Below are 25,517 nucleotides of genomic sequence, written 5' to 3'. Positions count from 1 at the left end.
TCTAATAACCTAATCAGAGATAACAGAGCACACTCATCAGCTACTCTCAGCACTAACACAGGAGAGCGCTCAGCTCACTGTCCAGGTATGAAACCCATCAAGATGAGCAAACTGGCAGGCTCTCTAGAGCATCTTACAGGCTACAGGAGGTTATTGCCTAGGAGGTAAGGGACTTATTACAGTTTATGGGGGAAAAGCATTTTGGGACTGCACAAAATGTGTTACAGGAGTTAGGGGAGAAGCAAAGGCAGAGATCAATGTAGTTTGGGGAGGAATAAGTGTGGGAAAACAGAGACGCAATGGGTAAAAGGAGTCAGTCACATGTGAACAGGTTGGTGGTCAGTACACTTGTCTGGCCATGCTCTGCACCTGATCAGCACAGTCTGTCCTGTCCTTTAAACTAAAGAAAAAAGGGTAGATTTAGATTAGATATTCTTTACTATGAGGGTGGTAAGACACTGGCACAAGTTGCCCAGAGAAGTTGTGGATGCCTCATCATTGCAAGTGTTCAAGGTCAGGGTGGATAGGGCTTTGAGCAACCCGATCTAGTGGAAGATGTCCCTGCCCATGGCAGGGTGGTTGGAACTAGATGATCTTTAAAGGTTCCAACCTAAACCATCTGATGATTCTATGGAGACCATGGGTCATTGAGGCTTGTGCACCTGTGGAGTCAGCAGCTGGAAAGACTGGAGTGTATTGAGGTCTAAGCATCAGCAACCAGTGCAGGAACAATGAATCATAGCAATTAGAGACACCGGAGCATGTGCATACTGTGTGGGTGTGTATGGCTAGACGATACCAAACCAGACTAGGCAGCAAATAGGACAGAGGCATGGGAACCAAGTGTTGGAGCAGCCGTAAGTTTGGGCTGGATACTGAAGAGACCTGAATGGTCTAAGAGTTGGCTACCAAAGGGACCTAGAGGCCCAAGCCAGCTACCAGAGAGATGGTAAGGTCTGAAGGTCAGCTACTGATAAGGTTATAAGTCTGGACCAACTACAAGAAAGAACTATTTGCATGAGTGTGTCTCTGTGTGTCAGCAACTGGGAGAGCAAGGGAATCCAGGGGTCAAGTAGAGGGTAGACTGATTGCCTAACACCAGCTACTGGAGGGACCCATAGTGCACGTGTCTCTGTGTGTGTGTGTGTATAGGTTTGAGTACCAGCAACTGGAGTGGGGCTGTGGGTCTTAGAGGGGGGTTTGTGAGTCCAGAAACTGGGGAGACCTGGGTATTCAGGGGCCAGTTTTTGGATAGACTGAGTGTGTAAGACCAGCTACTGGAGGGATCTATGTATACATATTTTCTACAAACAGGCTTTCCTCCTGCTGAGCCAGAGACGTACAGGATGAGGCCATTAATACTGTCTGTAATTGCGTAATTGGTGTGTTTTCAGTTTGTGTCGAGCTGTGCGGCCAGACCTGTGTTTAAATGTATTGTGTGTATATGTGCATGCATGCCTATTGGGAATTACACGCTCAGCCTCACAGCTCAGTGGACATGGGGACGTGGAACTGTGACAGCCTCACCTCTATTGGGCTACCAAATTCAGCAGCTCCTAACTAGAAGTAGGGTATTTATCTGTAATAATTTGGGTATTTATCTGTAATAATTTTTCTTAAAAGTCCAAAAGACTGAGGACCTGCAAAAAGAGTTCAATGCAAACTTCCTCCTGAAAAAAGCACTGCACAAGCTTGGAAAGACAGTCCATACTATATTTTGCTCCAACCATTTAGGTGTAGAAAAGCCACGCAATTTTTAAATACCTTCAAATTCCAGTTACCAGTAAGTGTTCTCTTTCAGAAAAGAACCACAAAGCAAGTATTAGAGAAATGTAAGCTATCAACCAGTTAGAAGAAAGCCAAAGGTACTCTAGACTTAAATGGTTCAAGCAAAGTTCCTGACAATTGCAAGCTACTGTTCAGTAAGGCAGGAGAGTAAGTCAACATTTCTAGCACTTCTATTGTGAAGCTATCAATCCTGCAAAGGAAGCAGGCTACAGCTCAAAAAAACCAGCTCAATTCCAGCATGTGCAGGATGTATTAAAACATCAGTCTGAAGCACTTGAAAAGCCACTTTAGTTTTTACCACCCTGCTCAGCACTGGGGGTGGTACCATTGACTTCTCCCTCTAAAATGTTCATCTAAGTGCCTTTGCTTCCTTTACTATAATACCACCTTTACTATTCCACTAAGAATTTTCAGTAACACTGAGTAACTCTTGCAACTAGATAAACTGTATTTAATGCATTGACCTGCCTGAATTAGTTTTCAGTCTCCAGTTCAAAATACATGCATCTCAAAACAAACAAGTTTAGGAAAAGTTGTTTGTGGCATTACCTATCACACAAAACCTAGTTTATAAAAAATTAACAAAAACATTTGAAATAAAAGCCATTGTTATAAAATTTAATCTTCTTTGCATAACTCCCGTGAAAAGCATAGCATTAAGGGAGTGATTGTCAGACAAGTGCTGAATGTATGTACCTCTTTTTTCCTGTGATCCAGAACATCATACTGTTTGGACTTGGTGTTTGTAGCAATGCTCTGGTAATGAGTACTGATCTCTTCAATACCCTCTATTTTTATACACTGGAGCTCTAAAAGGCTTTCCATAATATTGGTCATATCTGAAATCTTCTCCAAACGTTTACAGAACATATCAAATTTTCCAAATATATAGTTTTCACTGACAAAAAAAGCAACAAAGGGATTGTTATGCAAATCTATTTGTAATAGATTTTTTTCTATTTAACCCACATATATTCTACCTGCTGCCAAGTTTCACATTAAAAAATCTATGCTGTAATAATTACAAATCAAGGAAAAACTATTTTAAAGTAATGGACATAAACCAGAAAATGCTTACTACTTACATATGTCGATTAAAAGTCTTTACCACATTTCACAGGAGTTACTCTTTTAAATAAGACATTTGCAGAAGATCAAAATGTGAATGTGCAATACTAAGAAATGTCCCATGCTTTAAGTGTCAATACAGGTAAAATTCCCCTTGGTATTGTGATAGACAACCCAGCCCAAAGCTGACTAAATTCCTCTGGAGTCTTTTCACTTATATTCATGACTCAAATTTCTTGGGATTTCAGACCACATGTAAACATATGTATTAAATTAACCCATGCATAAATTCCTCTGAAGTCCCCTTGGACATCTGCTAAATCAACAAGTGACTGGCAAAAACCTGTCACTGGTTTATTCCTGAACAAAAAAAAAAATCTCTGTAAGGGTCATATTCTGATTATAATAAATGCTACATTTTAATTGAGTATTTAGCTTTTCTGTTAGCCAGCAGATATAATGACATCTCATTTATAAATTGTATAAATTAATCTGATTCAATATTAGAGTGTATTATTTACCTGAAATCAAATTGCCTGTCACTTGGATTTTCCTTTAGCTCCTCCCTAATTCTCTGAAAGGACGTTTGGTACTTTTCTTTGAGCAAAATGCATTGTTGTATCCTCTTTAGCAATTCTTGCCTGAGCAAGAAAGTACAGAATACAGAATATTATCCTAAGGAGGTCTTCAAAAGAGTATAAATAAAAATAGAACATTTCAGTCAGATATGCAACCTTGCAAAGTAAGAACATAAAATTATACATTACCTGAAAAACATTCAAAATATGAGGATTACATTAAAAGTTTTTGTTTTAAATTTGTTATCTAGATTGGATATCTTTAGTTTAGGTTTTTTTGTCATCAAACCAAAACTTTCACAGCATAGTCCAGAAAGGACTTACACCAGGTAAACCCTGGCTACTGAATGACTGCAGTTTGGCCATTTCTCATCTTCTGTAAAGTGGGTATTGCTGATGGGTTTTCCTTCATTTGTTTCTTTGTTTTTTCTAAGCAGACAAGACTGGAGAGGTATTTTTCCAGACTACAGTAAGCATGAGGAAAGTCTTGTTTCTTTAAAAAGATGGACCAGGAAGATCTTGGTTCCTAAGGCCACAGATAGTTACATCTTATTACATAGTTGTTCATTAACCCTGAGGTACTACTATACATGAGATACATATATGAGGCATGGAAATTAGCCATAAGCCATTTACCCAAGACTGTTGCTCCACTTTGGCTTTGTCTTTCACCTTCCAAAAGATCACTGGGAATTAAAATGATAGTCAAACTTTATAGAATAAAACAACTAACTGGGACAGAGAGAAACTTCTGCAGGGACAGCAGCAGCAAATAAGTAAATAAGAATGTCTCAAAAATAAATTCAACAAAAAAATGTACTCTACTTTTATTTACATTCATTCTTTAGAAAAAACATAGCCAGTACTTAATTGATTACAGGTAATTTCTGAAGACTTCCCTTTACCCACACCAAAATACAGGAGGAATCCAAATTATTTGTCAGATTTACTTTTATGTCTCCTAGGCTGTTACCTCAGTGTCACCTTTGACTTGGCTGGAATTTAAGCACAGACATCCTGACTGTCTAGGTATTGATGAAGCTTGTAACACCTTTTCCTTCTCAACTCAGTAACCATAATCTTGCTCCATTAATACTCTTTCAAGAGACTATTCCAATCATTACTTTTCTAGCTGATAATTTTAGATGTTATGCTCATCTTAACCCATCTCTGTGTTTCTCCCTTCTCTTTTGCATGAAAATAATTGAATTGTTCTTACAGTGTGTGGTCTTCCTAGGCCATCTCCACTTAACTTCTCATCCTTCAGATACACTTGTTCTGCCAGTGACATCAGCATTCACCACCCACTTGTTAAGTTTTGTACAAACACTTCTGTGCTTCCACTTATGCTGCACAACGAAATTGTCAGTTCGGTCCTGGTATATATTGTTCCGTTCCTCAAACTGACTTTCCTGTCCACTAACAGCAAAATATAAATCTCAGATGGAACTTTGCCAGTCTGTCCTCAGAGCTTCTTTATGAAGAACCTTAGCTCCCAGTTCTAATTGCTCAAGTGTCTTTTGGTCTAAAAAAAGCCATGGGGAAAAACTATCGAGTGTTGTATACTGATATACATTACATGCTTTCTCATAACAGTTTTTTTCACAACACATAGTGAATTTGTTTATGCAGAGTACTTAATTCTACACAAAAACAGTAGTCACAAGCTTAAATTAACACGGGAATCAGTGCCTGGAAGGAGGACAAGGGGCTACTTAAATTTACCTTTCAATAATCTTGATGACTAATCTGTAATTTTACTTCTAGTGTTAACAAAGGAAGATTAAATTATTAAAATTCTATCACCTGTCCAGATCCCAGATTTTTGAAACACCTTCACATAGATACATCTTGCATGTGTTAATCATTTGATTAGTGATTTTAAGAAGAAGAGATGTCATGCGCTCTGATGTGTTGTAGTATGGTGATGTACAGTAGATCATACAGACAGTATTCATTAAACTCGGTACGTGTTCCATCATTGTTACCTACAACAGGAAAAAATGGGAAAGTCAGCAATTCAAATTTCCTAAAAATTAACACAACGGAAAATGTGACAGCTCTGGGAATATGTTTGTCAGTGGATAAACATCTTTTTGATTGTAACACATTGTTCTTGTAGACATCTCATTATGAACTGGACCATCCAATTCATTTGTGGGGACCTAACAGACTATGACCAAGAGAAAAAAATGGGGAACAGGTAATGAATAAATTATTACATCTTCTTCCAGAGTGTGACTTTCCAGAGGAAAAACAGAGGCTGTACTCTTTTTGGTAATGGCCTCCAGTATATGAAGGTGCTGTAGTCTGCTTTGCAAAGGAATATGCTACCTGAGGAAAAGAAGTCATACACTGCTACAAAAGAGTTGGCCTGCTGTAGGAAGGACAAGAAGAAGGAAGTTGGCCTTTGCTCATTTTGCCTAGATCTGTACAGAAGAGAAATCCAGAAGGGGGAGGCAAGGCAACAATAATTTCTCTCTTACTGAGGATACTGAACTATAGAGTTTTCTGTCCCACAGAAAGATTCCACAGAAATGCATGCAAGCCAGATATACTGAGAACCCAGAACATGAGACAGTGACTGGTCTAGAAAAGGATAAAAAAAGGATGGTATCTAAAAGTCAAATCCAATATGGCAGAATGGTGAATATTTGCAGAAGAAAAACAGCGTAAACCAGCACTGAGTTCAAGCTTTGAAAACAATATTTGGAAAAACTGTAAGCAGCTGGATTATGTGTAAGTCTTCTGAACCATGTAAGCTTAAACAGTTTTGCCTGGTGGCTGTATCTTCAAAATTCATGTTCTCACTTAAAAAATGAAATCTGAGAACCACATGGTTATGAAAATAAGTTTTATCATCTTAACCAGGATGACAGTAAATATGTGCTATCTACAAGAGAAACAGCTTTAACCTGTAAAATAAGTGGAAGCTGCTCAATTCCAGCTCAACTGAAGGCTTATGATAATTCTATGATATTTGCATTAAAACAATCACAAGTAACTGCTAACTGAAGCATGGAGACAGGAAGAGGTACTATATGTAAGGCTCAGTATCAAGTTTGGAAAAACATAATCTTTTGCTTATTTTTCTCATGCCCTTCAACTATCTTCTGAATTGACAACTGCCTCCTAGCATTACCTCTGGCTTATTCAAAATCTGTAAACTCAATTCACTAATGCCAAAGGAGTTAAGCTGTCCACTAATCATTAAACATAGGACTTAAATACTGAAAAGAGAGTATCTTTCTTTCAGCAGCAAAAGCCTTTCCTTTCTTTTCTGAATTTCACAATAAGTGCCTTTAGAGCACTACTTACAGGTGAAGCTTTGGCAAGTGGACCAAAAAATTTATCCAATGTATATAAATATCTCACGTTGTCTTTAGCTTCATTGGCAGCAATTGTTATATTACCATCCTGAAGGGAGAAAAAAAAGAAATAGAATTAATACTGTTAAAATTTACTGAACAGGTTCTTGCTCTTTTACAGTGCATGCTACCACAAGACCATGATTCCATCTTGCAAACATCTTCTCACAGAAGTTCTCTCAAATAAGCCTTTTCTTCTTTACACAAGAAATAACTGCTTTTACATGTGAAAATTGGTAAGATCTACCTGGCAATCAGCAACATTTTGGATGTGATTTAGAGAATTCTGTACTTAGACCCCCAAAGTTTTTCCTTCCTGATGAAAGTACAATAGTGTGGTTTTGATAATCCAACTTACATTTTAGAATGGTTTTAGCATGGTACCCATTCTACCCATTAGTCAAGACCCCTAAAATGTACCAGGGTTGTTCCCATCATTTTTTAATAAACATTTGTTAGGGGAAAATGAGTTCACAACTAATGCCTCTATATCCTTCTGTTCATGACAGGTAGAACTATCCAGTACTTAGGAGGCAATTCCATATGAAGAAAGAAATCTAGTTCATCATCCTTTGGCTCATCACTCATTAAGGTGACACTGTTTTCCTGGTCTATTTTCAAAACAGTAGAATACCTTCTCAAGTGCTAGAAGATCCACATTCTGGTGTTTTGAGGGGGAGTCTGGCTGTACGTGGTCTACAGCTTATTTTCTGGCTTGCCTACAATTTTGACTGGTAAGTTTACATTACAGATATCCATTTATCTGAAGTAGCAGTTATGCTACAAAAAGCCAGCTGTCAATAATTCTAAAAGCAATATGATGAACTTTCAGACATCTCTACAGTTGGCCTGTACAGGGTACAGCTGGAGAGAGACAGAAAAATGTTGTATTGCTGCATTGCTTTACTTTTGCACAACCATTCCACCCACTATGTTAATGAAAGACACATTACAGAAGCATTGACTTCTTCTCAAGTTATCTATGCAACTTCAGAATCATTGGTGTTATATGTTTCAACAAATGGATAATAAACCAGAGTACAAAACCAGCATAAACTCTCAAAACTATTTTTAGCATTGTGTTCAGTTCTGTATTACAAATACAGTACTGTACTCATTTAAAACTTTTATTAAGACATAGTAATTACCAGCTCTTTCCACTGCTTTAATGTCTTTGATCTCGCTGCCTGAAGAATACTTATAATTTTCTTTACTCTTGAACTCTTGATCTCATCTAAAAGGCTTTGAAGAAAGAAATATATTTGATACTCTCTTTGGAATGAAAGTTTACATTTCTTTTTAAAAAGCTTTTTTTTTAGACTCTGTGAGAAATAATACAGGGATTTAACCTGTTAAATGATGACATTCTTGCCTTCCAGTGTTCTAGCTCTGCAGATGGACCAATGTCATCAGCTTCTCTTCTCATTTGTTCACTCTCCACTAAAACTTGTCTGATCTGTTTGATCCAAATCATGACCACTTTTTCAAGTTTCTCAGTGACCTCTGGTTTACTGCCTTCAAAATCATAGAATGGGACAGTCTCATAAATACCAAGAAATAAATACAGATTTTTAACTAAAGTGAAATGTCCTTGTCAAGCATAAACTGAGACTCTGTGTAAGCGGAATATATTCAAATCACTGACCAACAAAAGGAAAAGATTAAGACTGTAACAACAAGATGCACACGCATACAACTTGTATCTACCTACAGTGAGTTCATAAGGAAAAAAAAATACAGTGATGTGATTTTGGGAGAATAATGTTTCAGAGGTCCAAGAAATGCATTAACTACTATGTGTATCTTTTTCTGCTTGTATTTCCTAAGTAAAGGCTTACTTTACGTTTCTCTCTTTCTGCCAATGCAGCCTATTCCACATTAAAAGCATCATGTAATGGACACCATTATTAACAGTCACAAAAACTCCCTAAAATTTATAAGTCAGCACACCTTTTAGATTGTCCTAACAGCTGAAAGAGTCCAGTTCACTTGGTGCATTATATTTAGGACTTGTGAAGCTTGTACTACTAAATGGATCTAAAGAACTTGTCCAGCTATATAATGTTATTGCCTTATCTTAAGAGTCACTAGTTCTTCTGTGGAAGCTGTCCTGCCATAGGCTCCTGTAGGGTTGGGAGGGATTGCAGAAGTATTGACTGGTTTGGCATTATTTCATTCTGAAAATCCATGTGGTGATAAGAAATGGTGGAAAGCTACTGTTCAAAGAGATATAACTACTCTTTTTCTTACATGTACATATATGTATATATATAAATTTTTATAAATACATCTTGTTTTGACTCACAGCCCTCAGAGCCAGACTTAATATTGGATAGGATTTCCCCAGTACCAAAGAAAGTGAAGAGTATACACACTAGTAGATGGCTTCACTCAGCAATTACTTGGCCAGCAAACTAGGAGGAACAAGGGCCACTGCATACATGGTATGTCAAGGAACTACCTAATCCTTTAAGATCTATGAATTAAAGGATGGGCAAATGATTGATGATTTTATGACTAGACAGTCAGAAACCTGGCAAGAGTAAGCAGAAAAATGTATATAGCTCAGGAAAGATGAATTAATTCTTCAAAGTGAATTTTTACTAATGACACAACATTTATTTTATAAACAGCATCATTGTGTTTGCTTTGCCATAGGAATTACTCACCTGCAGTTATGTAGTCAGATGGGTTCTGTAAGTTGCTGACATAAATATCAACATCCACTTTTGTGAGCTGAATTTTACCTTCTATATTCTTCCTTGATGATGACAAAGTACCCACAAATTTATCCACTGAATACAGAAAGTCTTGTATCTGGCTGTTCTTCAAGCCTTCTTTCACAGCTCCCCAGTTCTGATTATTTTATGATTTATGTCAAAAAAAAAAAAAAAAAAAAAAAAGGTAAAATGAGGGTCAGACTTTCTTTTGTTTTTGGAACACAAAAGATATATTATTTTTCATTAGAAAGGTGTTTCTTATTCATGGCAGTACATAAAGATTTATCAGTATGCCCTTTAAAATACGCTCATCTGTACTATAACATAAATACTTTAAAGTGTGCATTGATTTAATTATTCTGTTAGACAAGAAAAGACAAACAAGAAAGAGTCTCTCAAGAAATAAAAATGTCTCCCTGCTCTCACTGTCTTCACACTGAATTGTTGTCTTGTTTTTCAGTCTGATTTGGCTTTCTCTGAACAGAGAAAACAGATTCTAATCTCTCTTCCTGCTCCTGGATGAGAGAAAATGGTGGCATATGGTAACAGCGTACGACACCATCATTCTCGACAGACACTGAGCTTCATTATATTTCCTACCTCTGAACGTGTACTTCTGGAGGCAACAGAACCAATTGTGATGCTTTGTGAGTGCCACAGAGCAAAGACAACTCAAAGAAGCTGGATACTCTGGCTGTGACACAGCGCTTGCTGTCCACGCTCTACAATAAAATCATGGACTGATCCCTTGTGCTGCCAGAAAGACTCGACACTTTTTTCAATACAGGCTTAATTAAGCCTAGCTTTAATTAAGTTATCACAGTTTTATCTTAGTATGGCTGCTATGCTATGTTCTCCTTTGTCATGAACATTACAGCTGGTGCTATTGCTTGAAAATAAACAATAACTATACGAATTTCAAACACTTATATACAAATTGCATGAATGTCATAAAGGCCTATATTAGACTTGTATCTTTTTGTATCCTGTTTTATGTTCAACTGATGCACAAACAGGACTGCAGTAGCTACTTGCCTTAATTCCACATGTTCTTGAGAAAAAAGACTAGCTATTTGATTACCTGTTGGGATTTAAGTGCTGGTATCATGATTTGGGACAAGAAAAATTCCAGGCCCTTAAGGATATTTCCTTCAGCACAATCAAATATGCCAAAATTCACCTCCTTCAGGAAGAAACAAAAATTAGCAGAGTGCACATAAACTTCTGCAACATTATACTATTTGAGTGAAATTCAGACATGTGGCAGACATATATACAGTCCACAACTACGTAGGTTCCATGAGGATATTGCCCCCCAGCCCTTGAGTTTGAGTCACCAGAAGAGTCAGTCCCATATTGTAGCAACACTCCAGCAACCAATTAAAATTAACCATTTAACATCAATGCACTAATTAATCTTCAGACAATTATATGTCCATATTTCTCTTTTACAGGAACAGCTTCCATCTATCATAAATGCCTAAAAAAAGAACAAATATATCAGGCAAGAAATGCCTCTCAGTTTCACAGTTCTCTCCAGTTCATTGCTAATGAACTTATGCTTAGGGAGCACTTCTTTACCGAGAGGGTGGTCAAACACTGGAACGGGCTTCCTAGAGAGGTGGTCGATGCCCCAAGCCTGTCAGTGTTTAAGAGGTATTTGGACAATGGCCTCAACAACATGCTTTAACTTGGTCAGCCCTGAATTGGTCAGGCAGTTGGACTAGATGATTGTTGTAGGTCCCTTCCAGCTGAAATAGTCAATTCTAGGCTATTCTAGTTAATGTGAAGCAAGAAGCAGTGAATTGCTGAAGCAGGGGACAGGAAGAGACAGTACTGGTGAGTGAAATTTTACTGCTGAACATAACGCATAAATTGGAAGAAGTGAGGGATTGTATCTTTTCCCAACATTATCTGCTTATGGACTGGTTGGTTTTTCTGCTACTGGCATTTTGCTTACAAATGTATACATCCTGAACATGGGCCATGTGCTTTCTATGACCCATACTGGCTAGCCATTTCAACTCTGGTCGTGTCTCTTGTCAGCAGAGAGGGAGTCTCATTTAGAACTTCTGAACTACACAAACATACACTGATTTTGCCTTTATCATAATGAATGCTTCACTGATATGGGGGAAAGCATACTGAGTTCTGCCCTGGAAGCTTCTACTCCCAACTTTTGCCTGTGCAAACACAGCAATTCCAGAGTGTTTTAGGAATGGCACCTAGAAATTAACTTTTGTAGAGGCTTTGACATTCTTGGCTATCTTGATTACTGATTTCACTAACGTTTTTCTTGCTAGTTCCCCACTTGCATGCAAAAGAAGAGCATTTAAGACATTTAGTTGTTATGCATGGGTGGAGTAATACATCCTAGAGGTATTACAGTATTATAATCCCACTAGAGTACAAGAGGGTAGACAGCCCTTTCTGAAAAAGTGGACAAATTATGGATGACAACCAAAGCATCATTCTGCTTGAAGAAGTGCTTACAAGGAAGACCGGGTTTCTTTGCACGTCCGAGCATGTTCCATGGGAGGCAATGCTCACAAGGTTATTAACAAGGAAATGCTCCTAAACTGCTTCCTTCTGCAAAAGGCTGCACTAACAAAATTGCAGAAGGTAAGGACGCAATGTAATGAAGAAGTGAACTGACCTTTATTTTTCCCCTTCAGATGCTTTTAACAATGCCAGTTTCTCCCATATGACAGTGTTTGCATTTGTTGCAGGGAGGGGGAGACAGGGAAAATTCTTTCAAGACTTCTGCATCTCTAGGACAAGGTCGACATACAAGCTGATCCATTTCTTTCCACAAGACACTGAAGATTCAGCTATTCCTCTTGAAAAACAGGGGCAAATCCATGTACTTCTAGGGAGTTCTCAGGTTCTCCTTCCAACTGTTCCTACACAGCTCTTCGGGATAAACCAAAATTTGCCAAACCAGTCTGAGCCAGACCTCCAAGCCTCATCAGTGTGAAGACTGGCTCACTGAAAATTAGGGCTTGTTTTACCTTCTGTAGCATCTAAAAATATTGCCTCACATAAGGAATGAAGTTTGATGACAGCTACATGACAGTCCCTGCCAAAAGAAGGTGATCACAAGACAGCCACAGAAAGAAGGGACCAAGGCCGCTAACTGAAGAGTTTGGACAACCATTCTGACAGGTACCCAACTGAAGCAGTGCAGCAGGACTGAGAGGACATGAGAAGAGGAAGCCTAGAAATTACTTCTACACCCCTGGATGACGTATTTGTAAAAATATTGTTATAAAGCAAGTGACTGACAGAAACTGAAGTACTGATTTCCATGACTGTAGCTGGAGAACAAACTTACTACAGCTTTGGCCTGCTCAGATGGAACACATCAACCTATTAGTGACTAATAAGGAGAAAATCTGTACAGCATAAAAATGAGTGCATCAGTATCTTTGAGAATATGATTTCAGGTTTATTACATTTTTTCTGTAATGTCTATTCTTAGATGTTAGTGTCTGGATGCTCTTCTATTGCAAGTATTTCCCAAGAACATGAGCATCTCTGGAAGTCAGAAAAGGCTGTAACAGTACTTTTCTCATACACTACTAAAGCTATTAGGGGCAGGAAAACCTTACTCTAGTTATTTTCAAGTATGATCTTTATTTTAAAAGTTTAAAAGATACAGTTATTTAAGTAAGTGCAGCATTTCCATAATTTAGGCTTATTACTTAAAAGAAAATCTCCTGGTTTAGGTCTTCATTCCCTATTGCCATTAAAAGTTATATTTTAATGACTGATTAATAATGAATTTTTCTTAATTAAAATCTTGTTTTTAATAATATTGCAGTAGCTAATTTCCAAATCATTAGAACATTACTTTATCATACTTACTCAAATGAAAAAGAAAAAGAACTTCTGTTAAACACAGAACTAGACATTTTCATGAAAGCACTCCCGACTTCTTTTTCTGACTCCAGTTGCATGAATAAAGGTCTAAGAAAATATTAAGTACACTGCAAACACTGCATGATTTTGGTCTGACCTGGGAAACATTTGATGCAGTTATAACTTTATCTGATGTCCTTAGGAAAAATGCACAAGTTCCTGTAAAGTCCTGTAAAAAGGACAAAATGCCTACAGTTAAAAAAGAATACACGTACAGTAAAAGTAATTCACTTAACAACCTAAAAATGTGCTGAAAACAAAATTGTAAAAAAATAATTACTCAAAAAGGTAGTGAACGGTTTGTAGGATATTTGAAAATCTGTGCCTTTCAAATCAAATACTGTTTTTTCTCCACCTGACATAAGAATGTCAAAAATGCCCTTCTGGGCAGACCAGTCCAGCATCGCATCTCTACTAAGAAAATGCAGTTCAGGGAGAGCTTGCGGAGTAGGCTGCTTCTGGGCTCCATTCCTCTTGTATTCCCTGACCACCTGCAACCGTTGTATGAGAGCTGTTAGATGACATATTCCTGTCTAGTCATTTTAGTACCCATTTATGGACCTATCCATGAGATTGTCTAATCCCTTTCTGAATCTGCCAACTTAAAGTCACTGAAAAAAACTAAAGACATCCTCAGCTTTCAAACATTTGAAGTACTTTTCATAGATACTTAGGCCAGAATGGATCATCTTAGAATGACATTTATTTCATTTTTTAAAAAGGGAACTCAAAGATTACTAAAAACTTCTGATCCAAATACCGTTTAACATGTATTTTCATCTTTTCGATGGACTGAAGCAATGTAGAAGCTTCAAATCAGTACTGCAACAATGCTTATTTTTAATCTATTAATAATTCAACAATAACAAATTTGAAAAGCCATTCCAATTGGTCCAACTGGCAGAGGAATGAACCTCACTTCTCTGAAAGCAAGAAAGAATTCTTCAGCTATGTCTTTTCTAACATAACAATGTTAATATAAGCTCATCGAGGCAAAAAAAAAGACATCACCATGCCTTATTCAAAGAAAATTGTATATGGTACACTGGATTCCCCCCAAAAGAGATAGAAAGAAAGAAAATTAATCAGAAATCTTAATGACTACTCTGAATACACTGCTGAATAATGCTTAGACATTACAGCGAGGAGGTTGTTATAAGAATTTGAATGGAATAAAGGAATTATTAAAGATATTTTTGGAGTAATGTGCAGTATTATTATATGAAAGGAAATAAAAAAAACCACTGAAGAACTGCAGTTTTAAACTAGAAGCGCACAAGCACTGGAAAATACTTAACATGCAGTCATTAACAAAAATGTTAGGATCTGCGATTTTTTAACAAGGGTTTATTTGACCTGCTCTCCTTTCAGATAGGCAAATACATTAATCACTACTTCTTCACTGGAGAATTCCAACCTCAGCTCAAGAAATGTTGGGAGATCTTGCATTATGAGAACATGGACTAAGTACTTAAGTATCTATCCAAGAATTACAAAAAGCTGTTTAACACTGCACAACTGTTATGTTTTTTTTCAATATTTTCCTTTTCAAATGTCATCTAATGAATTTTTCAACCATACCTCAGTAGAACCCATGGTAATAAATAACTTCTTCTGAAGCAAACTGTTCGTTGACCCATCTGACCTCAATGATGCATTCGACTTTTGCTAGCAATTAAATTGTAAATAAGAGGTTAATAAAATAAGAACTATTATCATACAAATACCTCATCCTATTTGAATTTGTGAATTATAACTGAGCTCATTCTGAATCGATTAGTAATTCCCAGACAGAAATCGTGAGGTTGGCTTTATCTGGAGAATAAGCTTTGCATAAATCTCCCAATCCCCAGTAAACAGTTTCATAGCCCTGTTCTTTCAGAAAAAACTCAAAGAAGAAGGGGAAAAAAATCTCCAAAAATATAATGAAATTAAATCTAAAGTGTTTCCTAGAGCAACTTCCTCCATGGAAACAAACTGGATGTCTCGCAGAAAGTCATGTGCCTGGTCTGCAAAGTCATAATGTAATTGTGAGTGGGACTCACAAGCAACACTTGTCAGCTAGATCCTGCCAACAATGCAAAGAAATTTAGTTTTCTGCCCATGCCTTTAACCATACATCACTCTGCAAAACTTTCTTTCTGAGAAGCCTTGCTGTCACTGGTCCCTCTCCACTGAGATGTATCTACAACTTCTTCTCAAGCCCAATAAAGACCTGCTTCCCTCTAATTTTCTGTCACTCACTTTGAAAAATAATCTGTTGAAACTTGAAAGAATGTAACAGAAAATAATGTGGAAGAAGCCTGCAGGTGTATTTCTCTTTCAAGTTGAGGAGAGGCCTCTTCCTAAAAAGTCAAATGTTCAGCTCCTGCTAGACTAAATGTGTGATGCATGATACACAGTGGTGTCTCTCCACTTCTACCCAAAATCAGCATTTTCTAACCCCTATGCATGTCTCAAGTGAATATCATGCACCCAAGCTGGTGAAAAACAGAGATGAGCAGCACTGAATAAAGGATCTTTGACAAATCTTGGTAAGAACATGCCTACTAGGTCAGGCCAACAGTCTGCCCTGGCCAGTATTTTGTCTCCAAGAATGGCTAAAAATGGATAAGAACAGGGCAATCATGTATGATACTGCCCCTGAGTAATCTCCAATTCTCCAATATGTTTGAAACCAAACTGTTGACAGAACAGTAAATGTAATGAGATCTCAACTCATCTGAATGGGGTGGAAGATGCTGGAGATGGCATTCATACTTTCCATCAGAAACATTTATTTTTATGCTGTGTTGCTTTTGCAACAAAATTTTCATAAATTCATATTTTAATGTTTAAAAAGACCAAAATAAAACAAAAGTAAATGCAGAAATGAAACGTTTCACTTAACCCAAGCTGGGCATTTATTTCTGGCTTGTCAGTCAAGGAAAACAATTTCAAGTTTTTTAGTTTCATCTTGATTTAAGTCAGAGAACAACATGTTCATTTCAGAAATGTGCACGCACAGTCCCAACGAAAGGAAAAACTGATTAAACTGTTTTGACAGCTGAGCTGATCCTGTGCTTTGCAGTCTCTAAGCAATTCCAGTAACACTCAAAAGCTCTTTTAACTTATCTAGGTTATAATGAATCTGTAATTCATTCTTGCACTTAACTGATTATCAAGCATTATCAATCAGTTTTTCTCCCCAACAAGCCTAAAATACCACCACATGGTGAGTTCGCTCACCCTAACATGGCTCCTCAGCAGCATAACCTGAAAGGACTGAGGAAGGATTTCTGCAGTGCAGGAAGCCCACAACAGTCATGTTAGGCAATTTCAAGGTCACTTGGCACCTTCTATTATCACACACCCAGTGGAAGCTGAACAAATGATTTTGCTTTTTATAAAGAGGCTTCTCCTTCTCAAAACTGAAAGGGAGAGAAATACATCTTGGGGACCACAACTACCTTATTTCTAGTTATAGTTTTCCAAGCTTAAGATTATTTTCCATGGAATGGGACAGACCTGAACATGAAGCTACCTTAATTTAGAAGGAAATTGCATCATTTCTCACCCTCTTGAATCAGTGCTTTGTCCACAGAGGGGTTGGTGCAATTCAAACCAAAAGGAGAAAACAAAATGGTTCTCATACAGACAGTTCCCCCATTCCTCTAATACTTATGTTAGCTAATCTAGTATTTTTAAACTCTGAATACTGTGAACACTTCGCGTCAATTATCTTTATCAATTCTGAAGTCTGGATTTGTACTTTATTTGGCCATTTTTAAGTTTTCTTTTGTGAAATCAAGAACAGTATCAAACCATGCCACAGAGCATTCTCCTGTTTTCATGTAAGCCAAGATGGCAGTATCTAAACAATGAGCTCTAAGTTCTTTCCACGTTGGCATGCATAGCAAAAAAAATCTCTGTTAAGATTTTCTGAATTTTGCAACACTCGTGATTTTTTTAAAAAATGCAACTTTGCTTTTGCAAAAGTAATAACAGAAACATACCTGAAATACATCTTGGTAAAAGAAGAGCAACTTTTTAAGTCCACTAGGGGCAAAGAACTGTTCTATAAGTTGAAACTAAAAATAAAATTATAATTGCAGTTAATTGTGAAGTAATTTTAAAAGACTGGAAATTTTTGAAATATATTTAATTATAATAATTTAATTAATATTTACCTTGTCATCAGAAATAATGGCCTCCTCCACTTGCTGCTCACTTAAGCCTATCCCATCTGCTAATCTTGATACCAAATACTTGTGTCTTTCATCTATCTGAGCTTTTCTCTCCTCTTTGGCGACTCTGGCTTGCTTGGCTAGTTCTTTCCTAGTTTCACTGGAAAGTACTATACTTTTCTTACCAGTTGTCTAGAAAATAAAAGTTTGTTACAGACAGATTATTTTTTCTCACTTAAGGATTGTATTTCATATTGTTGATCTTCAAGCTGATTTCGTAAACTACTTCAAGCAGTAACATAAAAAATTACATCTAAGGAATGCAGAGGGAAAACATCAGTAATAATTAACTTGTTAGGTCAGAATTATTTTTCAGTATAAAGCTGCTACAATGGAAACCTCAGATTGGAAACTTCAGATCAGGACCTCTGAATCAGGTGTGGATCCAGGCTAAGGTCACAATACAAATTTAGCAGTATAAAGCCTCTAATTCAAAACTCAGCTTTGTGAATCCAGCTTCCAAACTTCTATATGTCCATATTCCAGATTTGGGACCAGACCTATCTCTATACTGCCAGCATTTTAGCATATAGTATCAAGTTATTACCTCAAAGGAAATAAATAAACCAAATCCACTATAAAATCAGTCACCACTGGAACAAATATATAACTGACATTTAATACAGAGGTCACATAAAGGTAGTAGCAGAATGATAAAGAAGGAAATTTATGTAGACAAAGGATTTTTTTAAATCTTCATAACACTGTGAACAAGATTGAAAATAGATATGGTGAATAACATTTTTAAGTCAACAGATAATCTTCAGAAGCTATACAGAAAACTAAAGATTTGGGTAAAAAAGTCACCACACTGAGCATTTCCTGCTACACGCAGTTGCCACTGACATGAGTATCTGGAGTCTGGGGATGTCTGGAGTGTCTCTGTATCTCACAATTTTTATTCGAGAGAAAGAAAGATAAATTACATCATCTTCCCAGTACTCTAAACTAGGAATTGTAATTGATCAATCCTGATTTACTCTTGGATTAAAAAAACAACAAGCTGGACAACATCTACCTTTGCCTCCTACCATTTTGTCTTACCAGAGACTCTGAATGGATGTTTTACACCACTCCTGTCTCTACCTGCATCTCTTTGAGACCAGGAGACACCAAGAATGCCTGAACACCTGTAGTTGTTGGTCAGTACCATTCTGATGTCTCTAAAAGCTACATGTTTTCTGATTTACTGTTCATTCTTCTCCCATGTAGGTCCCAACTCATCTATGTCAGTCTTTCATCATCTCTGGCTTCCATGCCAACAGCTGGATCCCTTGTTTTGCATATGCCTTCCCTGATGCAGCATGACCTTACTCAAGTATTCTTAACCAATACGAATTTTCATCTGGGCAAAGGAAGGGGATTAACCAGTGGATGATCAAAAAAAAAACAATCCCAAAACCAAAATCCCAGCAACACACATTGTAAGCACAAAAAGTAAATGGCCTAACACTGTATACACTTTTGAGTGGCTCGCTGTTCTTCTTCCTTGTAATTAAGAGAGACTGAAGCAATTCAGCACCCTCCAGTATTAGGCCAAACTTCTGTCAATGAAGAGTTCTAGAATAATCTGTACAGAAGAAAATTTAACAGACAAAAGGTAGCTGAGTAACCACCTATTTTAACATGAAAACACTTGCCGGAAGAACAGCAGTCAAAGGTGATCCAGTCACAGCAGATCCTAGCTCAGTGCTCTTCGTCTTCAGGTCCCCTCCACATCTACGATGCTTACTTTCTGTGTCTAGTTAAAAGAAGTGACAAGCTCTAATTATTCAGGTATATGCATAACAAATGCATTTACAAGACCTGCAGTGGTGTGTCTTAATATCTGCTGGCTAACCTCTTTTCAGGCTGGGGAAAATGAGACATGAAGGGAACATTAGAACACCTGTGCATCAGAAAAAACCCTTAGAAGACATTAGGTGAAAAGATGTCTTAAAATGGCTTTTCTTTCAGGTTCAATTGCAAACAATCCCTACTGATAGCAGTAGAGGTAAGAAAAAGCAATTTAAGGTACTAGCTTGAAGAAATCTGTTCTGGAAAAAATAGAGACTCTGAAATATTGTCACTTTTCACACTCGCTATTGTCACCCAGTTATTCCTCTTCTGTTACTTCTTTATCTAAATTCTGATTGTCAGTGTCGTGGTTTAACCCCAGCCAGCAACTAAGCACCACACAGCTGCTCGCTCACTCCCCCCCACCCCCAGTGGGATGGGGAGAGAATTAAAAAAAAAAGTAAAACTCGTGGGTTGAGATAAAGACAGTTTAATAGGACAGAAAAGGAAGAAAATAATAATAATGGTAATAAAAAAATTACAATAATAATAATAATAATAAAAGAATTAGAATATACAAAACAAGTGGTGCACAATGCAATTGCTCACCGGTCGCCGACCAATGCCCAGTCAGTTCCCAAGCAGCGACCTGCCCCTCCCGGCCAACTCCCCCCAGTTTATACACTGGGCATGACGTCACATGGTACGGAATACCCCTCTGGCCAGTTTGGGTCAGCGGTCCTGGCTGTGTCCCCTCCCAACTTCTCGTGCCCGTCCAGCCTTCTTGCTGGCTGGGCATGAGAAGCTGAAAAATCCTTGACTTAGTATAAACACTGCTTAGCAACAACCGAAAACATCAGTGTGTTATCAACATTCTTCTCATCCTAAATCCAAAACACAACACTATACCAGCTACTAGGAAGAAAATTAACTTTATTTCAGCTGAAACCAGGACAGTCAGTCTCAGGCATTTCTGACAAACTTGCTACTTGCAGAGACTTGCAAGACAACTTGAGCACATGGAATATCTGCAGAATAAAGATTGCTAATATTTGCAATAAAAACAGGACATATATCATTAGAGTGTGTAACTATCTTCTGTTGATTGTTTAAGCCTCCTGAAGAGCTTTTGAAGCCCTTTATTTAATAAAAAATTTATTCCATGTCTTTGTTTTTCCTAGAAATTAGGATTTGAATATTTTTAGAGTCATTTAAAGCAACAAATAAGAGTATTTATGTTTTCCTGATACTAAGTACAATAACTTATCTGCAGCCAGCCACCATTTCTCTTTTAAAAATTTTAATTACAAAGCATTCCTAAATATCACTTTATCTCTCCTTAACAGAAATACTGGTTTAGTTAGCTTCAGAAAGATAATTATTTGAAAGCACTGAACAATGCTATTTGTAATTGCTACAGCTTGCTTTTAGCCCAAGAAAAAGCCACCATTTTATTTCTCAGAAGATGATATTTAGGTCCCATCCTTGGCAGCAAATCAGATCCTCAGTGGAGCATGCAGTACTGCTAATGAGCGGCTCACTAAACTTTCAGGAACTACCATTTAATATATTCTAAATAAATGATGAGATTGTGACTAAAATTAATAATCCAGTAGCACTGATTTCCTTATAAATTGTGCCTCTTTTCCCCCGACTATAACGTATTATTCACTGAATCATAAAATGGTTTCTGGAGGGGAACTCTGGAGGTCACCTGGTCCAACCCCTCCTGCTCAAGCAGGGCCACTTAGAGCCGGTTGCCCAGGACCATGTCCAGACAGCTTTTGAATACCTCCAAGGATGGAGACTCCACAACCTCTCTGGGCAACCTGTGCCAGTGCTCAGTCACCCTCAGAGTGAAAAAGTGTTTCCTGATGTTCAGAGGGAACCTCCTATGTTTTAGTTTGTGCCATTTCCTCTTGTCCTGTCACTGAGCTCCACTGAAAAGAGCCTGGCTCCATCTTCTTTACACCCTCCCTTCAGGTATTTACACATTCTGGTGAGATCCCCTTGAGCCTTCTCTTCTCCAGGCTAAACAATTCCAGCTCTCTCAGCCTTTCCTCATAGGAGAGATGCTTCATCATCTGCATGGCCCTTCTCACATCCATATCTCTTGTACTGGGAAGCCCAGAACTGGACACAGCACTCCAGGCACGGCCCTACTGGTGCTGAGTGGAGAGGGTGGATCGTGTCCTTCAGCCTGCTGGCAACACTCCTCATGCAGCCCAGGATACCCTTGGCCTTCTTGGCCACAAGGGCCCATTGCTGGCTCGTCTTCAACTTGGTGTCCACCCAGGTCCTTCTCTGCCAAGCTGCTTTCCAGCTGGTCAGCCCCCAGCGTGTACTGGTACCTGGGCTTGTTCCTCCCCAGGTGCGGGACTTTGCACTTCACCTCGTTGAACTGCATGAAGTTCCTGTCAGCCCAACTCCCCAGCCTGTCGAGGTCCCTCTGGATGGCAGCACGACCCTCTGGTGTATTGACCACCCCTCCCGGTTTTGTATCATCAGCAAACTTGCTGAGGGTATGCTCTGCCCCATCATCCAGATCATTAATGAAGATGTTAAACAGGACTAGACCCAGTATTGACCCCTGGGGTACACTGCTACCTACTGGCCTCCCACTGGACTTTGTGCCACTAATCACCACCCTCTGGGCTTGTCTGTTCAACCAGTTTTCCATCCACCTCCCTGTCTGCTCAGCCAGCCCATGCTTCATTAGCTTCTCTGTGAGGATCTTACAGGATTGAAGGGGAAATTCAAATTGTAACTGCTCAACTGTGGTAATTTGTGACCCAGGAATGATCTGGCTTGGAGAGCAAGAAGGCCCAACTGCAGAAGGGGTTAAGCTGGCTGGAAGCAGGAATGCCAGAGACAGAACAACTCCCTGTAAGGGAGTGTAGTTTCCCTTGGTGATGAGATAAGAAACAGCCACAGCATTGTCTTGTAGCCACCCTGCAATGTGGCTCAGGGTCTACCTTTAGGCAGCAGAGCTGCTGCTGTGGGAGGGACCCAAGGCTGGGCTGAGGCATTCCATGCTGATGCTCACAGGACTGGTACCACTGCAAGTGTATATAAGGAAACTCCTGGTGAATACCTTTGCAGAATTCTTATAGAACCAGTTACGGCAGCAGGGCTGTCCAATGCATTGTTCATTAATTTTTTTTTTTTTCTATTTCAGCACAAATGTATCTTTAATTCATCTCAAGGGGCACAGTAAAAAATTCCCAACAGGAGAATGTCAAAAGCCTTACTGAAGAAAAGGTAGACCATATTCACTGCACTCCCCCTACCTACCAAGCCAATCATTTCATTGCAAAAGGCAATGAGTTTGATCAAGCATTTCTTCCCTTGGTGAATCCATGCTGACTACTCCCAGTCACTTTCTTGTCTTTCATGTGCCTGGAAATGGTATCCAGGATTAGCTGCTCTATCACCTTCCCAGGGATTGAGATAAGGCTGACTAGCCTGTAGCTCCCTGGGTCCTCCTTCTTGCCCTTCTTGGAAACAGGAGTGACATTAACCTTCCTCAAGGCCTCAGGCACCTCTCCCAGTTCCTGTGAACATTCAAAAATTATTGAGCGTGGCCTTGCAATGAGATCAGCCAGCTCCCTCCGCGCTCTTGGGTGCATCCCATCAGGGCTCATCGTCTTACATACGCACAGTTCGCTTAAGTATTCCCTGACCTTGTGGAAGAGATCGGGTTAGAATGTACTGAAGCAAAGTGGGCATGTGTAAATCCACGGGCCCTGATGGGATGCATCCACGAGCACGGAGGGAGCTAGCTGATCTCATTGTGAGGCCACGCTCAATAATCTTTGAACTAATTATTCGATCTATTATCACTGTTAATATATTCCAGAAAAGAGATACCATACTATATGCCATACTATAGAGCATACCATACTATAAAGTACTACTCATTTTAATTCCAGAAAAACAGCTCTAATCATCTTACTATGATTCAACACTAGGAAATCTGCTAAGAGATCAGAGTTGCACAGTGCATGGCCCTATAAATCCATATAAATATATAAATATGCATTCGTTTATTTATATGTATGTATTTATTTATAAAGCTGAAAATCGCACATTGCAGTCCCTACACTGGCACATTCAGAATAGCACGTACCCACCCAGTATATATAAGTATGTTATAAACTTAAACACTCTACTTAGTATTTGGTTTCTCATTTTGTTCCCGGAATTTTTTTCCATACAAAGCCAACATGAAATACTTACCATTATTTTCTCCCTTACCTTTTTTTATAGTAATGAGAGGTGGACAGAGATCAATGTTGGGTTTGGAAGAAAGTTGCGTTGCTCTCAGTTGTTCTGATTCCTGCTGTGCAGAGTGACCAGGAGGGGAACTAGGCTCGACTCTTCCCCCCAACTCAGTCTCACCTCCCACAGTCTCCTCCATCTCCATCACCACACAAAAATCAACCTAAATCAACAATGCATAAAATGACCGCATAATGAAACATTGTAAAAACCAACCACACCTTCAGTATTTTCATCCCTGTTACAGCACCAAGATGATAGACTAGCAAGGAAAAGAAAAAAGAAAAATTCTCTACTTTTGGTTGCTAATTCAAAATGAGAAGATCTAAGCGGTTTACAAAATTATAAAAGCTCCTTAAAGGTAGCCCATTATCAAAACTTTATTTCTAATTGCATAAGTCTTATTTCTGTCTGATCAGACTGCTGCAGGTGGGAACTCACGCGTTGAGGGACAGGTTAAGCTCCTTCTTTCACGACAGCTGCAGGTCCCACTGCAAAGCACTGGGCACAGAGTGCCAGCTGAGGCACTTGCTTAATCTCAGGCGGGTTTTTAAGCCTGCGGTCTGCCTGGGCACTTGGAGTTGCTGGCAGCTGCTATGGCAACCCCTACACAAACCCAGCTAACAACCCAGTCCCCAGGAGGCACCTCGTCCGTCCCCATTTCCTGCTGTATCCACCAACCCAGCGCTAATTTCATAACTATTTGTCTTTTTAAACGCACCATAGTTTTTCCTTACGTATGAATTAAATTCTAAGCAAGCAGCTTCCCCGAGCCTCAGCATTTCTGACGTGCAGAGCCAGGGGAGGCCACAGCGAGCTCCATCTTAGCGGCCACACCAGTCTCCTCAACGCAGCCTTTCTCAACACGGCCGCAACCCGGGTTCTGGGCAACGTGTGAAGAGAAGACACAGCTGAGACATCGGGCTGAACAAGGACCTTCCCTTCTCCTCTGCCAGGCAAAGCCACCTCCACATAGATCTGAGACGTACTGCATGATTCGCAGCCTATCCACCTGCAGCACCCTTACTTCGCACGCTTCCTTTTTCCAGACGATACCAAAGGCAAAACCAAAGGCTTAACGCCTCAAAGGACTTCTGCACTTTTATTTTTTTTTTAACCGATCTCAGTGACCTTGAATCAGGCCCCAGAATCACTGACAGCGCCCTCGACACTGAGAGACTGTAAAAAAACAACAAGAAGGGAGGAAGATGAGGAGGCGCCGCCTGTAGCCCCCCCCCCCCCCCCGCAGCGGAGCCCGCTCTGAGGAGACGTGAGCGCTCCCCTCGCTCCCACCTCTCCCGTCGCACCCAACAACGTGTACACGCACACAGCCGCCTCGCCACCGGGACGAAGCTCCTCAGGGAGAGCCGGCAGCGGTGCTCCGCGGCCACTAAGGCAGCCTGAGCCGCTACCGCTCTTCCAGAGGCTTTTTCGGTTACCGGGCGCCTCGTCCCGTCCCCCCTCCCTCTCTCCTCCACTTCCCGGTGCCGCGCAGGCGCAGCCCGCTCCTGCGAACAGGTGAGGGCGCCTAGCCCGCATGCGCGCCGGCCAACGGCGGGGGAGGGGAGAGCGGAGGCGGGGGCGGCGGGAGGAGAAGGCTTCGTTCGTGCGCCTGCGCGGTCGGCGGTGCGCCGCTGTGTGGGCCCAGCGCCTGCGCACTGGCGGACTGTCAGTCCCTCGCCGCGGGGCGGGCTGCAGCCGGTAAGTGGCAGCTGCGGGTCCTTCGGCCCCCGCCGCTGGTCCTGTGCCAGCGCGGGGGTAGGGGTGTGTGTGCCCCGGCCGGTGAGCGCC

General features: G+C 39.6%; 2 protein-coding genes across 2 annotated transcripts in view; one reads left to right on the top strand and one right to left on the bottom strand.

Annotated features, from left to right (window-relative positions):
- The window catches only part of LOC115340302 (dynein heavy chain 5, axonemal-like), a 170,749-nt gene extending 145,899 nt beyond the window's left edge, over positions 1-24,850 (bottom strand). The window contains exons 1-15 of the mRNA XM_041123013.1: positions 24,464-24,850; positions 23,703-23,889; positions 19,310-19,410; positions 17,613-17,801; positions 17,439-17,513; positions 15,025-15,111; positions 13,541-13,612; positions 10,604-10,705; positions 9,472-9,658; positions 8,152-8,317; positions 7,951-8,044; positions 6,753-6,851; positions 5,241-5,422; positions 3,378-3,497; positions 2,485-2,686 (exon numbers count right to left, since the gene is read on the bottom strand). Of these exons, the coding sequence (XP_040978947.1) occupies positions 2,485-2,686; positions 3,378-3,497; positions 5,241-5,422; positions 6,753-6,851; positions 7,951-8,044; positions 8,152-8,317; positions 9,472-9,658; positions 10,604-10,705; positions 13,541-13,612; positions 15,025-15,111; positions 17,439-17,513; positions 17,613-17,801; positions 19,310-19,410; positions 23,703-23,889; positions 24,464-24,508 (1,908 nt within the window). The 5' untranslated portion in view covers positions 24,509-24,850. The remainder of the gene's footprint in view (positions 1-2,484; positions 2,687-3,377; positions 3,498-5,240; positions 5,423-6,752; positions 6,852-7,950; positions 8,045-8,151; positions 8,318-9,471; positions 9,659-10,603; positions 10,706-13,540; positions 13,613-15,024; positions 15,112-17,438; positions 17,514-17,612; positions 17,802-19,309; positions 19,411-23,702; positions 23,890-24,463) is intronic.
- A 466-nt stretch (positions 24,851-25,316) lies between these two features.
- Positions 25,317-25,517, top strand: part of EXOC3 (exocyst complex component 3) — a 28,656-nt gene continuing 28,455 nt past the window's right edge. Inside the window, exon 1 of the mRNA XM_030011724.2 lies at positions 25,317-25,427. The gene's annotated coding sequence lies outside the window, so the exon portion shown is untranslated. The remainder of the gene's footprint in view (positions 25,428-25,517) is intronic.

This window comes from Aquila chrysaetos, chromosome 4 (genome assembly GCF_900496995.4).
Source record: "Aquila chrysaetos chrysaetos chromosome 4, bAquChr1.4, whole genome shotgun sequence".
In the NCBI taxonomy this organism is placed as follows: domain Eukaryota; kingdom Metazoa; phylum Chordata; class Aves; order Accipitriformes; family Accipitridae; genus Aquila; species Aquila chrysaetos.
The sequence above is the reverse complement of the archived record's forward strand: the minus strand, read 5'-3'. Positions and strand labels throughout refer to the sequence as shown.